This window comes from Trachinotus anak, unplaced genomic scaffold (assembly GCF_046630095.1).
Source record: "Trachinotus anak isolate AG129_WGS33_773 ecotype Australia unplaced genomic scaffold, CSIRO_AGI_Tana_v1 ptg000007l, whole genome shotgun sequence".
NCBI lineage: Eukaryota > Metazoa > Chordata > Actinopteri > Carangiformes > Carangidae > Trachinotus > Trachinotus anak.
In genome coordinates this window covers 7775313-7797924 of record NW_027273858.1, presented here as the reverse complement: position 1 = coordinate 7797924, position 22612 = coordinate 7775313, and the positions used below count along the sequence as shown (strand labels likewise).

General features: G+C 40.6%; 1 protein-coding gene across 4 annotated transcripts; it reads right to left on the bottom strand.

Annotated features, from left to right (window-relative positions):
* Positions 1 to 3254: 3254 nt before the first annotated feature.
* Positions 3255 to 20560, bottom strand: wapla (WAPL cohesin release factor a). Of its 4 annotated transcripts, none has more exons than XM_071480228.1 (20): positions 20436 to 20560; positions 19209 to 19622; positions 18296 to 19007; positions 16865 to 17172; positions 16556 to 16686; positions 15292 to 15387; positions 14583 to 14744; positions 13748 to 13884; positions 12015 to 12126; positions 10986 to 11216; positions 10307 to 10418; positions 10025 to 10122; positions 9680 to 9756; positions 9042 to 9217; positions 8617 to 8732; positions 8257 to 8487; positions 7338 to 7539; positions 6483 to 6571; positions 6282 to 6377; positions 3255 to 5347 (listed from the first exon to the last, which is right to left on the bottom strand). In XM_071480228.1, exons 2-20 carry the CDS (start codon positions 19594 to 19596, stop codon positions 5282 to 5284), a joined length of 3540 nt encoding a protein of 1179 aa, XP_071336329.1. In that variant the 5' UTR covers positions 19597 to 19622; positions 20436 to 20560; the 3' UTR covers positions 3255 to 5281. The 4 variants fall into 4 exon arrangements, with proteins under 4 accessions (XP_071336329.1, XP_071336328.1, XP_071336331.1 ...); XM_071480227.1 differs by having other exon boundaries at positions 20254 to 20551; XM_071480230.1 differs by lacking the exon at positions 20436 to 20560 and adding an exon at positions 20254 to 20394 and having other exon boundaries at positions 16865 to 17166.
* Between the last annotated feature and the right edge of the window lie 2052 nt (positions 20561 to 22612).

The following is a 22612-nucleotide window of genomic DNA, read 5'->3' as shown; positions in this document are numbered from 1 at the left end:
CCAGCCTTATCCTTTATTTACATTTTGCTGACAGTACTTCTGTACGTTCTCTCTAGTAAAACTTTGAATGTAGGACCTCTACTTAAAAAGGATTATTTTTAGGGGACAAGCAGCGTAGCTGCATAGGCACCCACAGTGTTTCTACCTTTTCTTTTTCATCCTTAAACGTCTTCTGCCACGGGAGTCTATTGCACAGATGATCTTCAGACCAAACCTCACAAAAGTTATTACATTGATTTTTGAAAGCATTGCCCATCACAGCCAATTGAAAATGACCAAACAGAATATGAGGTCATGTCTCAGCAACACTTATATGTATGAAAACTAAACTGGTACATGGACTCTGGAGACCATCAGAAGGAGGCTGGTGCCCTTTGACCTCTAGGGGGCGTCGCAGCAAGAAAATTTGCATTTTGCCTTGTATCTGTTTATGTATTTACCTTAAAATACAAATTCTTGGGTCTGGTAATATCTAGAGGGACCCAAGGTTGAGACATGGCATCTTGCCAGGTCAGCATAATTGATGCGGGTGCCATTTGGGATTTTATCAAAAACAGTTTTTTCCTGCTCCTCGGACAAAGTTTGTCCCATCTTCACTGAAATTGGCTCAGATGATCCTCAGACTAAGCCTCACAAAAGTTATGACATGGATTTTTGATTTTCAAATGCATTCATCCATCACAGCCAATCAAAACAGCGACAAAGCATCAAACATGAACTGAGGTCACATCTCAGCAACAGCTTGTATTTATAGACTAAACTTGGTACATAGTCTTTGGGAACCCATTTCGAGAAAGCACAAAACTTGGCATCAATTGGCCTCTTGGGGGGTGCTGCAGTTAGTAAAAATACATTTTGGCCAGTAACCACTGACGTGTCGGCCATAAAAACACAATTCTTGGTTGTGTCTGAAGTCATTCACTACTCCCTATCTATGCAGTTCTATGTAGAGACGTAGATGTGAGCTTATCACATGGATAGATTTTTGATTTGCAAAAGCATTCAACCATAACCGCCAATCTAAATTAGCAGCAAGGGTGCCAAACAAGAAACCAAGTCATATCTCAGTGTTTAATCACCTGACATGAAACTTGCTGTAAGTGCGTACAACAATGCCCTTGACATAATGACATCATGTTTCCATGGCAACTCTGGCCTGCTTGGCCCCCACATCGCTGCTTGCAGCTATATCATGGTATTGTTGCTTTTACTAAGGTAACAGATCTGAATACTTCTTCCAGCGGCTGCTCTTTCTATGCTTAAATGTTTCAGTTTCTTTTAAAAAGATTGCTGAGTGGGTGTATCCTTGCCGAGTTGCATTGTCTAACACTTGAAATGCTGTGACATGAATAAAAATTCTCAGGAAGCAAAAATCCAGCTTGCCATAGTATCTTCTTTTGAATCTTCACCAACATGACTGTCATAGAAAGCACTAGAGAGGTTGCAGATTTAATGGTTCTGCATGTTCGAGTCTGCTTCATGTGTTGGTACACAGGCGATACAATGTTACCTGCATGAGACAGCTTGATTTAAATTGACTGAATACAGGCACCGATGGTCAGCAAAGTAACCATCGAGCCTATTCATAAATGTTTCACCACTCTGCAGGGCGTGTGCGTGAGCGTGCATACGTGTGACTGCATCAGCGAGACGAGAAACTCTCTAAAGACAGCAGAGTTTCTTACAGCTTGAGGGGAAATCGGTAGGCAACACCACTGATGATAAGATGTGTGTGTGTGTGTGTGTGTGTGTGGTAGTACACAAAAATGTGTGGGTGTGTGCACTTTATGTCAACCATTCACGTACTGTGGTCAGAGGCTGAGTACTCACACCACCTAGTGGCATTAATGCCTTGTATCCTTCTGCCTTGAGGGGAAACGGCAGGAGGATAATAAGACAAACAAAACAATGTCTGCACCTGTAGACCAATCAAGCATTCCATCTTTCCATTCACAACAAAGCAAGTATGAGATAAAAACAACAAATGGAGCCACATGGAGTTAAAAAAGATCATTTTTGCTCATAATAAACAACACCACAGAAACAAGAAGACAGCATGTTATGGAAAAGTAAAACAGCATGCGCACAGGGATGGGGTGAGACAGAGGATGAATGAGTGGAGCCAGGGAACAATGTGGCCAGAGATGAAAGGATGGATGCTGGGGAAGCAGAAAAATTCACTTTTAGCCCCCCTCCCTCCTCAGGCTGTGCAGCTTCAGAGGCTTTTGATTGACAGGTGGGAAACGTTAATCCCCTGTGCTCTGCATCTGTTTCTCCCTCATTCTTCCCTCTGCCCTCCCTCACATCCTCGCTTGGTGGAGGACATCCTATCAATCTCGTTAACCTATGGAAACGCTGCACTCCCGCCCCCCACCCCCGCCCCCCTTCTCATGTTTACTCTCATCTACTTCTCTGCCACTGATCATCACAGGGAGAATGCTCTCTCTGCTTTTGGCTGCCTACAACTGAAGAACGGCCATATATAATGTATAGAGGCGGATGAAAGGCAAAGGTGCTTGTCATCTACATGCAAGACTCTTGCTCTTTGAATTTAAATCTGCACCACCACCCGAGTCTACTCATATTTGTATGTTAGGCAACAAGACATAAAGAAATAATTAAATGCTATTTGTGCACCGTTTACTGAACTTTTTGCCCTGTCTTGTAAAATCCTGACATTTCAGATTTAAAGCCAACATTTGTACCCCGCTTGTTGTACAATAGTTGACACAGCTGTTGCTTGCATATGATCAGCATTGCCAGATAGTATTTTACTACATTCCCCAGGCTCCCTGGGCTATTTGTAAGTTTGACTCTCAGCAACTGCAACAAGACTCTTTTGTTTCCATTATACAGCAGTCAGTCAAGCTGAGGGGCCGTGTCCACAAACTGTCACCGCAGAGTGCCGTTAAGTATACCGACCACACTTTGGACTCTCACTCCATCCCAGACAGTTTGTCAGGGATAAGGTTGGAGGGGAAAAAAAAAAAAAAACAGGGGCCACATACACAAACACACATGCACACTTTCACTTATAGCCTTGGAGGGTTACAGGCAGACACAAGCTGGAATACAAAGTTAAGCATTCAGCGGCTGCTACACACATGAATACTAAAAAGGAAACATCACTTTTGTTTGGTAGCATTCACCTCCTGTAGCTCTGAATGCATAAAAAAAGTTCAACTTACAATACTGGAAATGAAAAAAATCGTTCCTGTTGTTCAAACAGTTAAAGAAAGAAAACACATAGGGAGTATAATGAAAGTAGCAACTTTTTTTTTTTCATTTTGAGATACAACTATTTACATGTAACCAAAGACAATGTCCTTGAAACGGTACAAACTATTTTTTTTTTTCCTCTTCCTGCGATTTGTGTTTCTCCAAATGACAACTCAGAAATATTGTATAAAATAAAAATATCAGCTTCAGGGAAAAAAGTAGTCTAAGCATTTTAAATGTCCATTAACTGCTATGTACAGGAGTATTTACATACAGACCAGAATTTGCAAAGTAATAAACAGTAAACAGTTGCAGTCATGTTCACTGCAGCCCTACAAACCAGATAAATCTAATCTGCTTATACAGGTATGGCTGTCATTCAAATCAGTGATCGTACATGTGAGCAGTACAAGACGGAGGCTGTTTGAAGGTTCAGGTGCATCATCACAGGTAAAATGACACCACAAAAGAATAAATAAATGGGAGCTTAATGCGTGTTGTCCAATGCAGACACACGATGACACAATGAGTTAAAAATAAAAATAGTAAAAATATGAAGGTACATGTGGCTGGACATACAGAAACATGAAAGCATCAGGAAATCCCCCTACATCAATTAACATTAGCATAAAAATGACTTTTCCTTTTTTATTCAATTCAGCAAGTTTAGTTGAAATTTCATGTGGTTTAAAGCCAAAACCACATTTCAATTAAATCTGTCTTCATACATGTACTGTGTCCAACCACTGGGCTGTGTCACATGGGTTATATTATAATGAAACATGATGTGAAACTTTAGACCACAAATGGCATCTCACGAGGTAAAGACTTTGCATTTACAGGGGGAGGAGAAAGCATTAAATTAAATACGTTAAAAATTAACTTCATTAAAAATTAAAAAGGAAGCACAACCATAATTTTTTTTGAGTAATTCATCACAGCCATTATACTTGTGAGGTTAAATGCATACTGTAATTACATATTGTTGAATTACGGTAATTGAAATTTAAATAATCTAAACAAACTAAAATATAAGCAAATTGATCATGGGTGAAAAGGAAATCCAAAATTAATAGTGTGTAATTTCCAAGTGCCAGTATCAGTCAAAGAACGAACATCCTAACAAAGCAGCCTTTCACGCAGCCCTGATTTCTTTAAAAGTAATTCATGGTTTGAGTTGGGGAAAAAAAAATGCCCTCAAGGAAAAAGAAAAATCTAAAAACATATCAGCGAATGCCTATCTGACTCGCTAACTCGCACTGTGCCCATTTTGGGCACGGTGAGAACATAAAAATCAAAGCTTAAAAATACTCTTTCCCTTAAACATTCAAGCCAACTGCAAACATGTCAGTAAATGGATGTACGCATTCAAAATCATTCCACACAGGTTTACAAATAGAGGTGCCATTCTAACATCCATGAAAATGATTGTTTCTCATGCTAATCAATGATTTCACCCTTGGCTTTGACATGGATAAGCAGAGATTAAAATGTAATGATCCATAAAATTTGATTCAGAAGTTCATATCCCGGCTAAGCGACCAGGAATCAAGACCTGACAGCGGACAGGAGACTCGACTTTAGCGGCCTGTTAAACCTTCTAGGACGTTTCAAGAGAGGAGGTCTGCTTCGAGTCCATCTTATATTTGACATTCCCCAGAGTATTCTGAAACCTGCCAGACTTAGCCAAGCCTCTGCCTGATTCCCAGTTACCTGAGGATGAATCTCAAACCTTTCAAGTTGATCTGACTAACTGTGGCAATAGTTGAACAGAACTGAAGGATTCAGCATGTCTGTCAGCTAGCAGGGCTTTGGTTCAGGCTGTGCTCCAGAGAGGGAGTGGAACTTTTGTATTTTGTGTGTTCTAACGCACATCAGGGTGCGCCTTTCTTGGTGAAAACGCAGAATGATCACAGCACTGGGTGATCAGGTGAAGTCAAGGGAATGCTGCTGAGAGTCCTTGTTGACCCCTTGTTGCTCCTGTCAGGTAGGGGGGCAACCAGAACAGCCTGGGATCCCTTTCATGTGCAGTCAGAATGTGAGTCCGCTGTCTGGCCGTCTGTTAACAGTGCTCCAGGTAGTCGATGACCCGCGAGATGGACTTCTGTCCTGTGGAGCCCATTGCACACTGTGTGGAGAAAAAGAGAATCAAAAAGGAGTGTGAGGGTGCAAAGACGTGCTACTGTACTTGTGAGGTTGCACAGACTGAGGTTTTTTGAGGACGTTGGAGCTTCTGTTCTCTTGAAAAGGCGATATTTATAACAGATGGTTCACATCTCCAGTTCTGACAGGATGAGTCACATTCAAAGCTGCTGCAAAATGCCCACATCTGTAACTGTGTAACTGTTCAGTTTAATATTAATGCTTGAATTATTTTTAAATTACCCTTCATATCACTGCTTGTTGTCAGCAGCTGTGCTGCTTGGACACACAAGAATCAGATTTAATTGATAACACTTTACAAAAGTTAACTAGAGGCTACGCAAGTGCTTTCAGAGCGAAACAGAAGTCTTTTTATATGCTGGTCATATATATTGGCTCTACAGTCATTAAGACATTATACTTGATGAGATAAACAGAAGTTTTCCATTTCATCCATATTCCAGTATTTTCTCAGAAAGGAGCTGAATGAAGGTGCTGACAAAGTGCTACAGCCGCAATTATTTCAAGTTAAAAGGGGAATGCCGCAGTGTACAGAATCACTAGTCCTCAAAAAAAATTCATCTGATCCAAGTCACACCACTGCACAAATGGGTCCTCAATGGGTCCAATTAAATGTTTTTTTGTAAATTCAATGCAATTTGCCTGGAGCTAATGATCACATCAACACTTTAAGATGTTAACAAAAAATACCTCTCAGGAAAGTGTTTTCAGCGTTTCTATCAGCTGAAAATGATGGCTTGTCTTTCAGAGAGAAAATCCATGTTATTTGATGCTACCGTATAATTCTAATATTCAGCACGTTTTTGTATGTCTGTAGTTGCTTACAACATAATTAATCTTAATAGTGTCAGCATTATCATGCAAAACTGATGACAGAAGATCCTGACAATCATACTCACAGTGAGGTTCATGAAACTCAAGAATTTCTTCAGCATTTCTGTCATGATGGAGAAATCCCCTTTAGGTAGATTCTTTCTCACAGTAGTCACATTTATCTGAGGGGGACAGAAAGGTGGGTGAGCAACAACATGAATATTTTTGTGTAGCAAAGCATCTCCAGTCATATTGTGCCTGTGCGTGTTTGTGTCAGATATTCTCACCTGGCTGCCCTGGCAGAGACATCCCAGCAGCAGAGCGGTGTAGGAAGCAACAATGCTGTCCTCCATATGCTTGCCTGCATGCTGCAGAGCTACGGCAAACACAAGGGAGAAAGAAACGATTCACTATTACAGTTACACATACTGCTTCTCTGGGAGAGGAGGGTTTCAAATTCATAGTGGGAACTGCTGCATATATACAAATTTTGGTTGGAAACGTTTGTAGCTACATTTAGACAATGTTAAACTCAACCTGAATTCCGTGTCCAGATCTTAATGTACATCTTTGAGCTCTTTAAATAAGTTTGAGGTGTTTCCTAATTTCATTTGAAATGCTCTGTGGCACCAACTGCATACTGGCTTTTGGTTGTGTATAACTTGACTTGGTACTTAGGTTATCAGTTCTTGTGACATCCCTATTATAGATTAATCAGCTGATTACTTCCTCAATTAATTGTTTGATTTATAAAAAAGTCAGAAAATGGTGAAAAATGTCAGTTGAGAAACTGGGACTTGGTAATGTTTGGTAAACTTTGCTTGAAAAATGAATAGTTGTTGGTTTATTTTTTGTCCATCACTACTTTTTGCTGCTCTAGTGGGTGTATACTCCATTTAAAGGCTTTGTAATGCAGTGTTACAATGATACAATTTTGTGGACATGAACCCTGCCATGCTGCCTCCAAATGCATATACTCTTCTTACTCCAACCCTAATTAGCTTAGGGAATTAGCTGTTGTAATGCAGTAATCATTACTGCAACATTAACCACATTTATCAAGATTATGATTTCAGTGCGAGCTAGAAACGGCTCCTCTTACTTTCAGACGAACACGACTTCAGACATACACAAATGCCTACCTTTATTTAAGTCCAACTCTTCATCCTCCTCCTCTTTCTTCTCAGTTTGGCTGTCGTTGTTCTCAGCTTCCACCCACTGGATCTCTCCCGACGTCTCCTGCCACTCGCCACTTTGGTCCAGTGCCGGCTTGGGCGCCTCGCTGATGAGGTCGTCAGTCTTAGCCTCAGCCAGGATGGCAGCACGCTCCCTCTCAAGAAAGAGCTAGGATTTAAAGAGAAATAAACACATGTCATCTCCAAATAGAAACTTAAACTGAGAGCAGGAAAAAAGCAGATCTTGAATAATTTAAAGGAAATAAAAGGAGTAACAATTAAGCAAGCTAGCCAAGGCACTTCTTAAGTGCAAGGTCAGTAACAGACTGGGTATACCAAATAATCTGAAACAAGCCTCAAGGTCTTACAGTGAAAAGTAATTTCAAAGTTAATCCCCAATTCATTCTCAGAGGGTCATTTCAGGCTTTAAAACAACTTTTCACTTGTTATTTGGGCAAAAACTTTGGTTCAAATAATAGCAATAATAAAGCAAAACATAAATAAAATTACATTTCCACCTTGAAACTCAAATCACAAATGAGCGTGCATCAAAATACACTTGCTCATGAGTGAATGAACACAACGTCAGAATTTTAGTTAGAAAGCAGTGGAGGAAGCAGCTCATGATTGTACGCACTGAGAGGAAATTTGAAATGATGATACAGTGATATGTCATCATTCATATTTGTCAATTTGCAAGAGCAATGTCTGAACCATCTCCCTGACAAAAGCAGGTGAACCACTGGGTCGACTGCTCATCATTTGCTGTTTCTGCTCACATCCTTACTTCAAAAGAAAACATAAAAAACTCTCCTATTGCCAAGAGAAAAAAGAAAACACAACCAGTGCTAAAATATTTATTAATGAGTCCTGCTGCAATTCCTACCTTTACAAGTGCAGCTAGAGCACCAGAGGTCTTGGACTTGTCAGCTTCATCTCCCTGAGTCTCAGCTGTGCTTGGCGGTGCTAACTCTGCCGCTGTGTCGGACTGTGTTGGGTCAGCAGGCTGCAACAGGCTGTCTTCCAGGCAGCTGCTGTCGACACTATATTCCATGTCCACCAGACAGTGGCGGTTTCTGGAGCTGTACTCCACAAGGTTAATTAGTAGACCCAGGCCCTGGAACACAAAAGGGAATACACAAGTAAGACACATACAGGCACAGACACACTCAAATTAAACACAGGTTGACAGTGAATCTCTTTTCAACAATCATAAGGTGTTTTGTTTTGTTCAAGACTGCCTTACCAGTACTCGCACGTCAAAGCGCTGCTCCTGGGGGATGTAGCGTGGGACTCGAAGGACACAATTCAGAGCAGTTACAATTAGCTGTTCCTGCTCACCTGTTTTAGTGCTTCCCCACTCTGCAGACAAAAATAACATCATTATAAACCTCTGCTGATATTAGCAAATTCCCTGTTAAGCATCTGAATATTACATTTCATGGTGAAATCTATTTGTATACCAACTTGATATTGAGTGATATGGTTGAAGTCTGTATGACTACATTCATAGATAATGATAATGATACTTTGTATTCATTGCTATGCATTACATCAACACTAGTCCATGTTACTGAATAAATAATTGACTTTCTATCCAGATATTACAGCTAAAACCAACACACGCTGAATTAAGGCAAATGCAAAACACAAGGTTTTAAATGAGAATACCATTGTCATGAGTAAGGTTGAGCAGCACTCCTATGACAGCCCTCATACAGTCCTCCACTGCCTTGCCCACATTACTGAAGCTGCAGTGGGGCAGCGTTGCACTAGACGATGACAGGGAGCTGTTGTTTAATGCCCTGCTGTACCTCTGGATCATATCCTCACAGTACCACAAAGCTCTGAGGAAAGAAAGAAAAACTGATGAGAGAAAGGTAAACATTGCAGAGATGAGGGACGTTTTAAAGGACACAATTACGGGGGTGAAGGAGAGAGGAGGGAGAGATGAACGTAAACAAAGAAGAGCAAGGAGATTCAAAAAGACACGATTACATTTATACTACACAGTTCTGACTGCTATTGTTTGTCAACCAATACAAGCTATTAATCCAAGCTTAATCAGTGGTTAAAGATAAGATCCAACTTTAGCAAGAATTCCTAATTATTACTTTGCTTCAATAAGGTGAAGATCTTGTCAAAGTAATTGTAACAGACTGCAACACTCCCGAGGAAATGGTTTAATGTGATGGGTACAGTGGTGCTACAAAAAGTACAAAGGCAAAGTGAATGAACTTTAACAGCCTGTGCCTCAGTATGTGTCCGTGTCCAGTCAATAATAGCTCCAAGGCATATCTGGTGCTCACCTGGCAGAGGAGACAATGAGTTGTGAGTCTTTGTAGGCAATCAAGTAACCCTGGTTCTCTGGGTTCTGCACTGTCACCTGTTGGCAGGAGATGAAAGAGAAATAAAATCAATAGAGGGGAAAGTACAGTGAAAGGCTCAAAAAGGAGTACAAAAAAAAAAAAAAAAACTCAAAAAGGAGGGGATACACTTTTGTGTTTGGTTCAAACTTTTGATCAATGATATTTCAAATGAGATGGTTGATAAGAGACAATAAAAGCATTCGGTGCTCAATTACTCATGTCCTTGAGTGCCACTCTTGTATGACTTTGATGAAAGAGAGCTCAGTGAAACAGAGCACTACTTACACTTTCAAGCACTCTCAGACACCTCTCAGCCCCCCATAAAGACGCCACAAGGTTCTCCTTGTCGTCCTCTTGGCTCAGGTTCTGCACACACTCTTTCACTGTGGCAACACAAACACGCACAAGGTTCATAACTATTACGCATCCTGGGAGCTACCTGAAAGTCACCAGCTCTAAAATGTAACCTTGGATCTGACCAGTTCCTTGCAAACCACACATATACTAGTATAGAGACTTCTAAACTGCTCACTTTAAAATAAGTATGGTAGCATCCCAGACACCCACCTTTGTCTACAATATGGTCCAAACCTCCCAGTAGTCGCAGTTCTTCCTTGAACCAATCTCCGGCTCTCTTAGAGGTTAGAGAGAGCAGTGTCTCCATGGCAAGGTGGCCCGTCTGCCACAGAAAAAACACATGTAAAATCTTCAATATTTTTACAGTATCTTTCTTCACTTCTTTATTTGGCATTACTCTGTTAGTCCCACTGGGGAACCTGTAATCTAAGACTGCAATGAGAACATTAGCACAGCTTGATAATTGATAACATTGCCCTGATTCATGTAATACAAGCTGATTATTTGGTAATTAAAGTCTAGACTTAAAATATAATTCAATTCTCCTAACTATTCACAAGATGGCTGAAAAGGAATATAAAGCTCCAAATGTGAATAGTGCCATCAATGCAACATAACAAGGACATGCAGAGAAACTAATGCCTTTGTTGGAGCAATTACTTTGTGAAATGAAAAAGATGAGTGCAGTTCAACAGAATAATCTGAAATGGTAACATCCTTCCTACTTCCCATCAAATTTGACAAAATAAAAAAATGAAGTTTTGCTTGTTAAAAAAAGAACCATTTAGAAAAAAAAAGATTCAGAGAAAGTGGTCTTTTGTTTCAAGCAAGGTGCATCAGAGGTGAAGCTTTTTTATTACGAGTGTTTCATTATTCAAGGACAACGCACCGTGATGTTTTCCAGGTCCAGATGCTTATTGTGCACAGTCTCACACAGCTTCCTGATCTTCTCCTTGACCTTTGCCACCTCCTTTGCAGTGAGCTGATCCTGGTGGGCTGAGTAGTCCTGGTCCAGCTCCAGCAGCTTGATCATTAGCTCCAGACATGCTCTATCCAGATCCATGTTAAGACGATCCCGACTCAGAATGTACATCAGGGCAGCCGTGCACAAAGCAAGGTTCTGGTAGAATAAGAGGTCAGCTTTAGCAAAGTGGTGTAGAGCATACGGAGGTGAGACAAGGTCATCTAAGGTGGTCGATGGTTTCACCTTCCTGTACCACTGGGAAAAATCTAAATATATGTCATATTACTGGAGCATTATCTAAGTCAGGAAAATTAGCTTGGAGGCTGACAAACAGTTAAGTATATGAATGTAAAACTAAGGAAAGTTCTCACTCAAAGCACTGTGCTCAAAGAAAAGGTTACACATGTAGGAAGACTGAAACTTCAAGGCTTAAACGTGAATACAATAATTCATTGAAAGTGTTGAATCTAGATATTAAAAACAAACATCCCCCTCTTCAGATTAAATGTAATCCTGTTTCTATAAAGCTGCTTTGCAGTACACACATTACCTTAGCTTCTATTGACAATTTAGCAACAAAGTATTGCATTGACAAACACACTGAGGATTATTTACTGAAATAACTGCGTTGGTAATCGTCAAATTACGAGTCACTTTAAAATCTGAGGTCGCCTTATTACAGATGGTGGGATCTCCCTTCACATTTGTTACTTTTAGGTCACTCATTAGTTTAGCAGCAGCTTAGGCTCATGATTCAAACTACCTGATTTAAGACTTTGGAACTGAACCTTATATAGATGGTGATAGATGGAATTAAATACATTATCATCTATCAAAAAGTGAACAACAAAACCATTAATCATTCGGAAGTGGTAAACATATTACCACATGAAGTTTTTGGGGGCGATGACAAAGTGAAACCGGAAAAGAAGGCAGGAGAAGAGTTTTACTGACCGGGTGTTGTGGTGCATCGCTAAGCATTTTGAAGACCTGTGCCACTTTCCCCCTGGCCCGCAGGTGCATCCTGAAACTGGGCATGGCACACCTCGTGGCCAGGCTGATTATACTAGAGCAGTCAGAGGAAGATGGAGAGAGAGAAAGAAAGGGAGGATCACAGATAAGGTGGGTCAAATATTTACCAGTCTTGTGCTAAAAACTAAGATAAATGAGACAGAATGTGGAACAGCCTATTTCCAAATCCCTATCACCATTTATGATTTGCATCTCCAACACGTTCTTTTTTTGTGTTTCTACTCGTCTTTTCACCCTCTTCTCTCAGTATATCTTAAGACTGAAAAACATCCCGAAGGAGGCTGAACTCCCTGCAGCTTTTTCTGAAGCCAAGGTTGTCTCTCCTGAGTACACTCCATTTTCTCAACAGAATGGTTGTATGCTTTATCAGACTACAAAAAAACACATTTTATCTTGCCATATTAACCCAACAGATAGTGGAAATGAAAGCAAGACATATAAACAGAGCGGAGAGGAAGGCAAAATATGGGTACACAGTGTCTCATTTTCTATTTTGATAGTCCCGTATTTTTTTAAATGTTGATTCAAAAAATAATCTTTAATTTTTACCCTTTATTCTGAAGGAAAATACAGCTAAACAGATCTAAGATCTAATTACACCACAAGAATAAAAGAAGAGGATTCTGCATCAAAATCTGTGACTGTCATGGTGATATTGTATGTAAAGACTTTCTGAAGTAAAGCAAAAAAAAAGTATTAAAATATAGTGGGGTCCAAAAGTCTGAAACCACATTGAAACCCACAAATATTTTCATTTAAACCTGGGAAAAAAAGTTTTTAAAATTTGATAAATGTCAAAAGAACGCTGCCACGTAGCAGTCCCAGAAGACAAGTGGCAGTTTCTAAACCACTCAGGAAGGAAAACAAGACCAAATGTTTGGGGTAGGCTAAGAATTACCAGCAGTTCACTGAGGAAGGCTGGAAAAAGTCCCATTTGCTGATGAATCCAAGTTGGAGATTTATGGCTGTAACAGAAGGGTGTAAGGAGAAAAGCACGGGAGAGAATGATACCACAGTGAAACTAGGTGGTGGGAATATTCAAGTAAAGGGGTGCTTTGTCTTCTCATTGGAACTTTGTTCAATCTTGGTGGGGTAAGATGGGTCATCAGGTTTTGCACAAATTCGTGGGATCCATGTCAGCTTGGTGCATTAAAGAAAACAGAGGAAGCACCAAGAAAAATGTTCTGAAAGTCATTGTACATTTGTGACTCAACTTTTCCCTCCAACTGTCAAACTGATATTATCAATCGTAATGCAAAAATAGAATTACAGTAAAAAATTAACTGCAAAATGCAAGTATTTTCACTGGTGGTCTCAAACATTTGGATCCCTCTGTATTCATTGGTATTACTACCTCCTGCTGCTCTGTGATAGCATAGTAATTATTGTTGTGTTTACTTTCATTAAGGACGACTGTTGCACAAATTATAAAGCTTTGATCAACTAAAGCAGTTTCTCCAACTGCTTTATAAATAGGCCAATACTTACTGACTTGAACAACTGCTAAGTGACAAGCACTTTTACCATTCAATCAATTTAGCAAGGTACTCAGAAGTCAGCCACTAGAAAAAAAATTTGTCAGCACAGACTTATAGCATCTAAGTGTGTAAAATGCCACAAAAAAGGCAGCACCAAGTGTTTTTTTCCCCACTTACCTAAGGCATCTTGTGTTGAGTGGCTGACTGCTCTTCAGCCCTGTCTCCAGGTACTCAAAGTCATCTGTGAACTCCTGATTCTCTCCAAACTCCACCACGTCATTGAAGTGTTTCACATGCTGCACCACTGTGTACAGCTGGTGGAAAGAGAAGGTTAATTACAGTTAATTGGGAAGCAGTGCATTTGTCCAGAGATATAATCAACTCACACAAACACACATACACAAACACAGTGAGAGAAATGCTCTCATTGTTAAATTCCTCTCTGCTGGTTCCATTACCAGCGATAGCTGACTGTGCTAATATCCTTCATCAATCAGCTCAGCATGTGAAGTTGGGGCCTGATCAGCAGTTGACTCTGTGTGTTTACCAATATCAACAGTCGTGTTGTGTGTGCACTCAGCATGACACAGGAGGGAGGACCTCAGCTTAAGACAACACCAGTATGTAGTGACTGCTTAGCTAAAACAATTTTACCTCAGGGGATCTGTGGCTACCAGATTGATCTGGGGCTAGAAAGCCCATCTGTAAATGACACAAGCTGTCGGGGAGTTTAAATTAACAGCAACAGTACTCACTGCTGCCTTCAACCCACGCAGGGGTTCAAATAAACAATGGTAAGCTTGACATCAAGCTTCAAAGCTATGCTTTCACTGTATATCCTGCATCAGAGCAGCTTTGCCGAGTATGAAAAAGGCAGATTACTTCATAGCAGCATACAAACTAATGCAGTGAAAAGTGAACACAAACAAACATTCAGCTGCAGAAGAGAGTGCGTCCTCACCCCTCTGTTGTTCAGCACACATCTAAAAACATCTGTGCTCTCCACACTCACCTCCTTGTGCTCCTTCCTGCATTTGAGCGCTGTGACAATATCCTGGTTGGGTCGCGTGGGGATGGTCTCTGACTTAATGACTTTGGGAGGAGGTGGAGGGGCTTTGAACAAGCCATCATCTTTATGGGAGTTGCTGTCCTTGCTGCTGCTCGATAAAATGGCCTGAGGAATTAAGAGGCGGAGAAATGGGACTCATACCAAAGCAACAAAATCTGTTTAATGACATGTCCGCACGATTTACCACAGCTGAATAGTCTGTTAAGCACACAAGTCTTTAATAAGTGTTGTTAACAGATGTCAGATGAGGTAGTAGTGCAAAGTTAACAACAACTCTGAACAAACATTTATTTCCATGGGGGGAATTCAACACAGAATATACACGTAAACCCTGGTTGACTTCAATGTGAAGAGTAATTAATACAGACTACTATAAGACCAATAAACAATATCCTGGATTGTGGACAATAGGGACTGGGGAATTCTGAAAATAAATGGTACTAGTTAATAGCATTTGCTATACATAATACCTTGTAATATTGCTTGCCTGCTTTGAGCACAAAATATGTACGCATTTCACACAATAACTTTTAACATTACAAAATTAACCCTTTGAGCTCGGTAGCAACCAAGTTGGCTTGTGATTAGTTTGCTAAAAAACACAATAAAGCTAGACACAACAACTACAACGACAAAGTGAGTGATATCTTACTGGAGCAGTTTGAGATCGAGAAAGCGGAGGCACAGGCATCTCTTCTGGCTCAGGTTGGTTCCAGTGGCGAGCGTTGTACACAGCTTTAGCAGGCGACTGGAACAAAGAATTTAAAGATTACCCAGTTGGCTAAACAGAGACAGAACATAATACCTGATATGACGTTCATGTTCAATGTACATGGGTTCATTTACTGATGGATAACAAATATCGTGATAAAAATCTTCAAACACCTCAAGCTCAAAGTACCTACAGGAAAAAACACAATATGGAAACTTCCATGTTAAAGCTTAAGTTACTATTGTGAATTAGTACAACTGAGCACATACATAATGCATACTGCAATCATAATGATAGACTGAGACAACAGCAGCCTCAGTGTGGACCACAACAGTCCCCAAGCAGCAAAAAACATTTCCTGAAAATGACACATTGTGTGACTCAATTAGATATCACAGAGACAATGTTTGGAGTTTTGCTGACGATAGAAACACTAAAACACACAGAATTAGGAAGACAGACCACAAATAACCCAAAGCCACTGCAAAACATAATTCAGATAAAAAGAGCAAATGTGGGCATTACACAAAATACCACAAATCAAAGCTGAGTTATTCAGAAAAATATAGGCCTGACCAAGAGGTAATACTCAAAGCCCCCTTAATAATGGAAGACTATACTGTGCGTGCAACTGAGCACACACTTACCCCATTCATGTAAGACCGTTGTCACAGATTAATCCCTTGGCATCACAATTCAGTGCCTCAAGTATGCAACTGTAGGTCTAGCACACATTACTGCTGAATCACAGAATTACAACAAAATAAATTTAGGTTTCACTTGAGCTTCTTTCCCGCCTACTTGCTCCATTTGTCTCTGCTCTTTCCCAGTATCTCGGTCTATTTTTAGACGAGCTGGGAATTCCACTCCATAATTACCATTTAAAAATCAATAACGTTAAAGGAAATGGCTGCTCCAAGTCTAGCTGCGTCAGACCCCAAGTTCAACCCTGGTCGGCAGGAAGGTCATTAAGGCAGGTTACATAACTCACCTTGACTTGTTCATAATGATCACAGACAACTGTTGAACCTCCGTCAGTCTGAAAGGGTCATGAGATTCCTGCCTCCTCAGTTTCATGGTTTGTTTAATTACAAAACAAGAAGTCTAAGGTGTAATTACTCAAAGAAACTTGTTATAGAGGACAAAAATTACTTTTGACTGAAAGCAGGGCAGACTCAGACAATTTTCTGGCATACTCGTATACCTTTTTGGGTCCACTGAAGATTTTTTTGAGTCCACTGCCAATGTCCTTGGATTTGTCACTCTGCTTCCCTGAGCGACCTTTCTGCCCCTCAGTGCCACCAGGACTGGAGTCATCAGAGAAGTCAAAAGCATCTGTTGGAGAAACTTCATCAGTATGTAAATGGACTGAACATGACCTACACAGGGTCATCCCAGCACTCCCAATTTAAAAAAAAAAAAAGTAGAATAGAAGCTTATGTAGGTCATGCCACAAATTTCAATCACAATTTCAAATCTGTTTTTCGTCTCCTTAACATAAAGGCCAGCTCACCTGTATTGCTGCTGGCCTGGCTATCCTGAGAGTCGCTGGTATGAGGGCTGTCCACACTGGAGCTCAGAGCGGCCAAGGCTGCAGCTGCCTTCTTGGCTTTCTTCTCTTTGGCCTGAGAGCTCTCATCATCGCTGTCACTCTCACTCAGGTCATCAAAGCCAAAGTACTTGATCTTGTAACTACTCTTGCCTGCTACACCACCTTCTGACCCCTCCTCACCTTCCTGGTCCTCTTTGTCCTCAAAGCCAAAGAACTCTAGCTTGGTCTCAGCCTTGGTTTTCTTGGTCTTTGTCTGGGTGGGTCTGTACCTTGAAAGATAAAATGAGATGATTTGTTTTGGCATGTTTGTAGTGTTGCTGCTTTTTACTGAGTATGTGGGAAAGAATGAAAATCTGGAGGAGGAAAGGAACCACAAAAAGCACACCTTGAAGCTAAACAAATAAAACAAAACAGGATCCAGAAGTAGGCGCCCAAACTTTTGGATAACTGAGCGAACAGAGAAGTTTTTCAAAGTCGGACAACAGTTACAAGGGAAGACAACAAAATGTCAGTCTTTAGAACCCACTAAAGCATCACACTTAACGGACCAAAAATGCTACATCAAAATGTTTCCAAACAGTTGACCTAGACAACATCTGATATTGAAAACACTTTAGTCATGGTGGATGATGTGGGATCATATGCAATACTCTACTATACCCACCTGGATGCATACACACTTGTGCTAACTTCTGCGTTCTTCACTTCTTCCACTCTGAATTAGGTTTCAGTCAGAAGACTTAGTTCATCCAACAAACCAAAGCCTAACTTTGCCATTCTGCTCATTTCCTGTTAGATTTTAAACTGACCTGACTAAGAAAAGCAGTACAAAAGTGTACAACATTCAAACTATTATTGAGCAGTGACTGAGCAGGTAACACCTCCAAATAAATCATAAGCCTTCAGAATAAAAGTCTTTATACTACCTGAATCATACTTCCACGTTGTGTCCATTTTGTAAATGTAGAGATAGCATAACTTTAGAGACAGATTGTTTCCTTTCAGACATCTATAATGAGGCCTATAGTTATAATACAGTGAGCATTTTGCTCCTCAGTGTCTGAACAACTTTTACTTGACATCATCCAGTCCTAATGGAGGTTCCAGTGAAGTTTAAGTCAGGGTGTTCAAAGCCACACTGTTATAAAGTGTGTTTGGATAAGCGCATAGTGAAGTACAACACAGAAGTGACGTTCATCATTTTTGGCTGGCCCATTTCATTGTGTATGCATGATGCTAGAAATCTCAATACTTCATGCCTGACAAACACAAGACTCAAAAAATCTGAAAACTAAAAAATATAATTGATAAATTTTTTTAAATCAAATTTCTATTCAATTTTGAAAACAACTTTTTAGTAATATCCCTAACAGACTGTTTAAGTACACAGACCTGGTAGATTTGGGTGGTGGGGCGTCTGACTTCTTCTTCATCTGGCCCGCCACTCCAAGGTCAGCAGGGGCAGCTGGGGTGATCAGATCATCAGTGCTCCGCTCAATTGAGTCCTGGATGGTGACGTTGCACACTGATAGACAGGAAGGGTGCAGAACTGTGTAGTCCCGTACCCTTCCACCACCCCTGCCTGCGGGCTTGGCTGCTGTTTTAGCACTGGCAGCAGTACTACTTGCACTAGCAGAAAGGACACTGTTGGGTTTATCTTGGGCACTCGCTGTTTCAGTGGGCTTGGTGCTGTTGTTTTCAGCAGGTTCAGAGGATGTTTTGCTAGGCCGGTTTGGCCGCTGGTATTTCTTGCAGTTAGAGGCCCTTAGAGTAAATGGGGATGGGGGAATGTTGTCCACAGGTTCTGGTGGAGGTTCTGTGGGAGGCTCTAGCTCAGCACTTTGCATCTCTTCTGATGGCAGTCCATCATAAGAGGAGGACGTTTGGAAGTCTCTGCTACCACCTGGTGCATCAGTGGACAGTTTAAGGGAGGTGTCTATATTTGGAGAGGAAGAGATGGGCCTCTGGAACGCTGAGAAGTTCTGACCAGATGGGACTGTGTTTGAGGAAGAGGCCACGCATGCAGGTTTCTGGTTGCTATCTGATGTACTTTTGTACCAGGACTGGCTATTTTTAACAACCTTCTCTTCAAATGTTTGCTTGCCTGTGAACGGAGAAGAAAATTACAGATGGTCACATCAAAAAGCTGACATTACAACTAAATAACTAATGGATACTATCAGAGATAGGTTATGAAATGAAAGGTAGACTACAAATAGTAAATGAACTGTTGTGGCATAAGATAATCAGGGGCATACTTTACAGGCAGAGAAACATTAGTCTAGACTGCATATTGATTACTTACCTTTAACAGCTTCTGTTGAGCTTGTGGAGCCATGTGCAGAAGTCACAACGGCGGCTGTCCCGCTGCCCTGCACTGCGGCCGTCTTTGTCACATCCCCTTCATTGACTTTAAACTGTGACACACTCTGAGAGGTCACAGTCTTGGACTCATCATCACTGTCAAACCCAAATGGGTCTTCTTCACTGTCACTATCCTCAAGCCTGGGCCTCTTGGGAAGCTCAGAAACGTCAGATTTTAGCAGAGGCCTTTTGGCCCCCAACTGAGCCTTATAGGTGGTCTCACCCCATTTGGTGGTCAGTGTCGGCCTTTTATTGGAGAAGACCTCTTCAAATTTCGAATTAGCCTCCCCTCCCTTGCGGTTGTACGTTTTACCGAATCTGGATGTCATGTCGGATGTTTTATGTTACATATTCCCTGTGGAAAGATCCAGAAAACATTCATTATTTAACATACAACTCAAGTACATTAACACATAGCTCAACCAATATGTGTCTAATCGTAACGTTAAATGTAACGTTACTAATACAGCGACACGTTTGTACCGCGTTTTAATGCAAGCAGAAGAAAGACCCGTGTGCTTTAACAATAGCACTTGGAAGATTGTGTTATTTAACTTGGCGTTAGCTCTTCAGTCATGTGTCAACTATTGGTTAGCATGGCTAGATCAAGCAGCTTATCTGTCAAATATTATCCGTCGTATGTGCGCAATACGACAGGAAGCTACAGTTACTTGGATTAACTTTAGTAAAACTTGGACTCAATTGCGTTATCTAACATCACGCTGAGTTAAGAGGTAACTCATCTGCGTCTGTTAACTCTAGCTAGGCCTGCTCCAGCTTGTAAAGTTACTATAAAGTTAGCCGTTAGCTTCAACACTGCTAAACTATGCTAACGTTAGCCCCCTGTTTACATCCAACACATGCACAAAATGTCGTAAATCTTGCATTTAAACATATTATAAGTCATTTCACACGAACATTTGAATGCAGAGATGAAAGTTTAAAATCGTCGTGAGTACAAAGGGAGTAGCAGTACTCACTGTTACCTTTCAACTCCGGCGACTAGCTAACCGTCCGCTTGTTTTTTAGCCAGCCGGCTAGGCCTAGCGCACAAATCAAGCGGGTAAAGTCCGTTCAACGCAGTAGAAACAACACTAGAAACACATCTCTAGCCCGATAATGTCCCCAGAGCAATGCTCGTCAGCAAAGAAAAGCAACACACACGCACCGATAGCTAGTATAGTCTAAATATAGCGGATAATCCCGACTTCTTGCATTTTGTAGTGCAACTGACGGCCATTAAAATATCCCCTCCCTCCTCGTTCCCTGGCAAGACTCCTGTGTAGCGCGGTGCGAGGAGTGAGGTGACCAATCAGTGGCGGGGATGTTTTCCCGTGATTTAAGACTCCGTCAGCAAACTTGGCTCTGATTGGTTCAGCCCCGAAGGCATACTAAACGATAGGGGGCGCTGGAGGACCACATTACTTGATTTCAACTTGAAGACGTGCCAAAGAGAAGAGGTGTTGATGGTGTCGCCTGTTTCTCGTATCTGTCTTACTCTCTCCTGTGTATAGTTGTCTTTATAAATCGGGCTTCACTTGGACCAATTCCTGTACTCACTCATGTCAACAGACATTTAAGGTAACTAAGTACATGTACTCAAATACTGTACTCAAGTGCAACTTTGAGGTACTTATACTTTACCTGTGTATTGTGTTTCCATACTTCTCCACTGCATTTCAGAGGAAAGTACTACTTTTTACCCCACCATATCTAATTCACAGTTTTAGTTGCTATTTACTTTAAATTAAACGTTGCAGATTGTAACGAGAGCTAATAAAATGTGATGCTTTGTTATGAGTTAAACTACACGACAATATTTACAAGTAGAGCTGAAGCAATTAGGGATAATCAATTAATCAATAAGTTATTTGACAGAAAATTCACTGGCATTTGGTATTACTGCTTTTATATTTGTACACATACACACTACACTTTGTTCTTACTTTCCTTTTCTCTCTTTATTAAATTTATTTATTTTCTCTGTAATATACTCTACTTTTGTATTATTGTTAGTTGTTTTCTGTTTTTGCTATTAATCATGGTTATCAAAACTGTCAGCACAGTTCCTTAAGATTAAGAGCCCTAAGGGTTTAAAGGGAGGTGTTGTGTGGGATGGACATAGTAGAAGCATTTCATGTCATTGTACTTTTCTGTAATGTTTTGTGATGACTACCAAAATGCCAATAAAATATATTCACACAAAAAAATAAATAGATGAAAGAAAAAAAGTGATCCCAACTGTACCAACAATGAAATGACCATCACTCAGCCTAGACAGACATCACAACATCTCCTCCAAAGTATGTGCATCCTCATAAAGACAGGGTACAGGCAGGCCAAGATGCAAGTCCATTAACATACTGTTTTTTGTTTTGTTTTTTTGTCCTGTCTTAGATCACAATTAACCAAATGATCGGAGGTTTTCACAGTCACACAGTTTCTACAATCATTATGCAACATTTGGGCAAAGATAAGAGTATGAAAAACGTGCACGATAGTCAGTGTTAAACATGCAGATTTCTGGCATCTGCATGTATTTGGGCCAGCAGAGGGAGACTGGGGAGAGGTGGGGAGAGGTGGTGAGGTAATATGGCCATGCCCTGGATGACTGATGGCTTTGCGCTTAGGTCTTGGCTGTCTAGTCTAGCAGTCATGACTTCATTAACAGGCAGACTTTACAGCTGAGTTCAGTGTCACGTATGTATACTGTTATAGCTCTGAATGTTTTGCAGTCTTGGAATAAATGAGTCAGGAATCTGTGTCATTACCAAATGAAATAAAAACATAGAAATGGAACTTTGTGTGCAATATCTCCCCGAAATATTTGCAACACAGTTGGATGGGTAAACTAAGATAAGAGACTGCAACACCGATACAGAACCATGAGATGGCAGCAACATTTCTGTCTCAGTGCATTTTTTTTTTCTTTTCAAAGTTGCCCCTTTGCCTTTTGACCGCGAATGTCTTTCAACTGGGTGCCCGTTTTTAAGTTCTTTGGGATCCAGTCATCACTAGAGTACGTCATACAAGGGATCCAATGAAAAATAATTATTATATGGCGTGTTAATTCGCTTGACACAAACACCATTCCCTTGTAAGCTTGACATATTTGTTTCATGTAAAGTCAACAATTTTTTTATTTTTGAGTTAAATTTAGTTAAATTCATAAAGTCAATACAGCCTAATTAGTTCATTAACAACACATACATTGTGCACTTTACATATATTTAAATAGTTGAATGAACAAAAAATGGTTGTGAAATATGCACAAGTGAGATTAGGGAATCAAGGGAATCAATCTGTCTTGTCTCGAGCCGCTCATTCATCCTTTATATTCGCAGC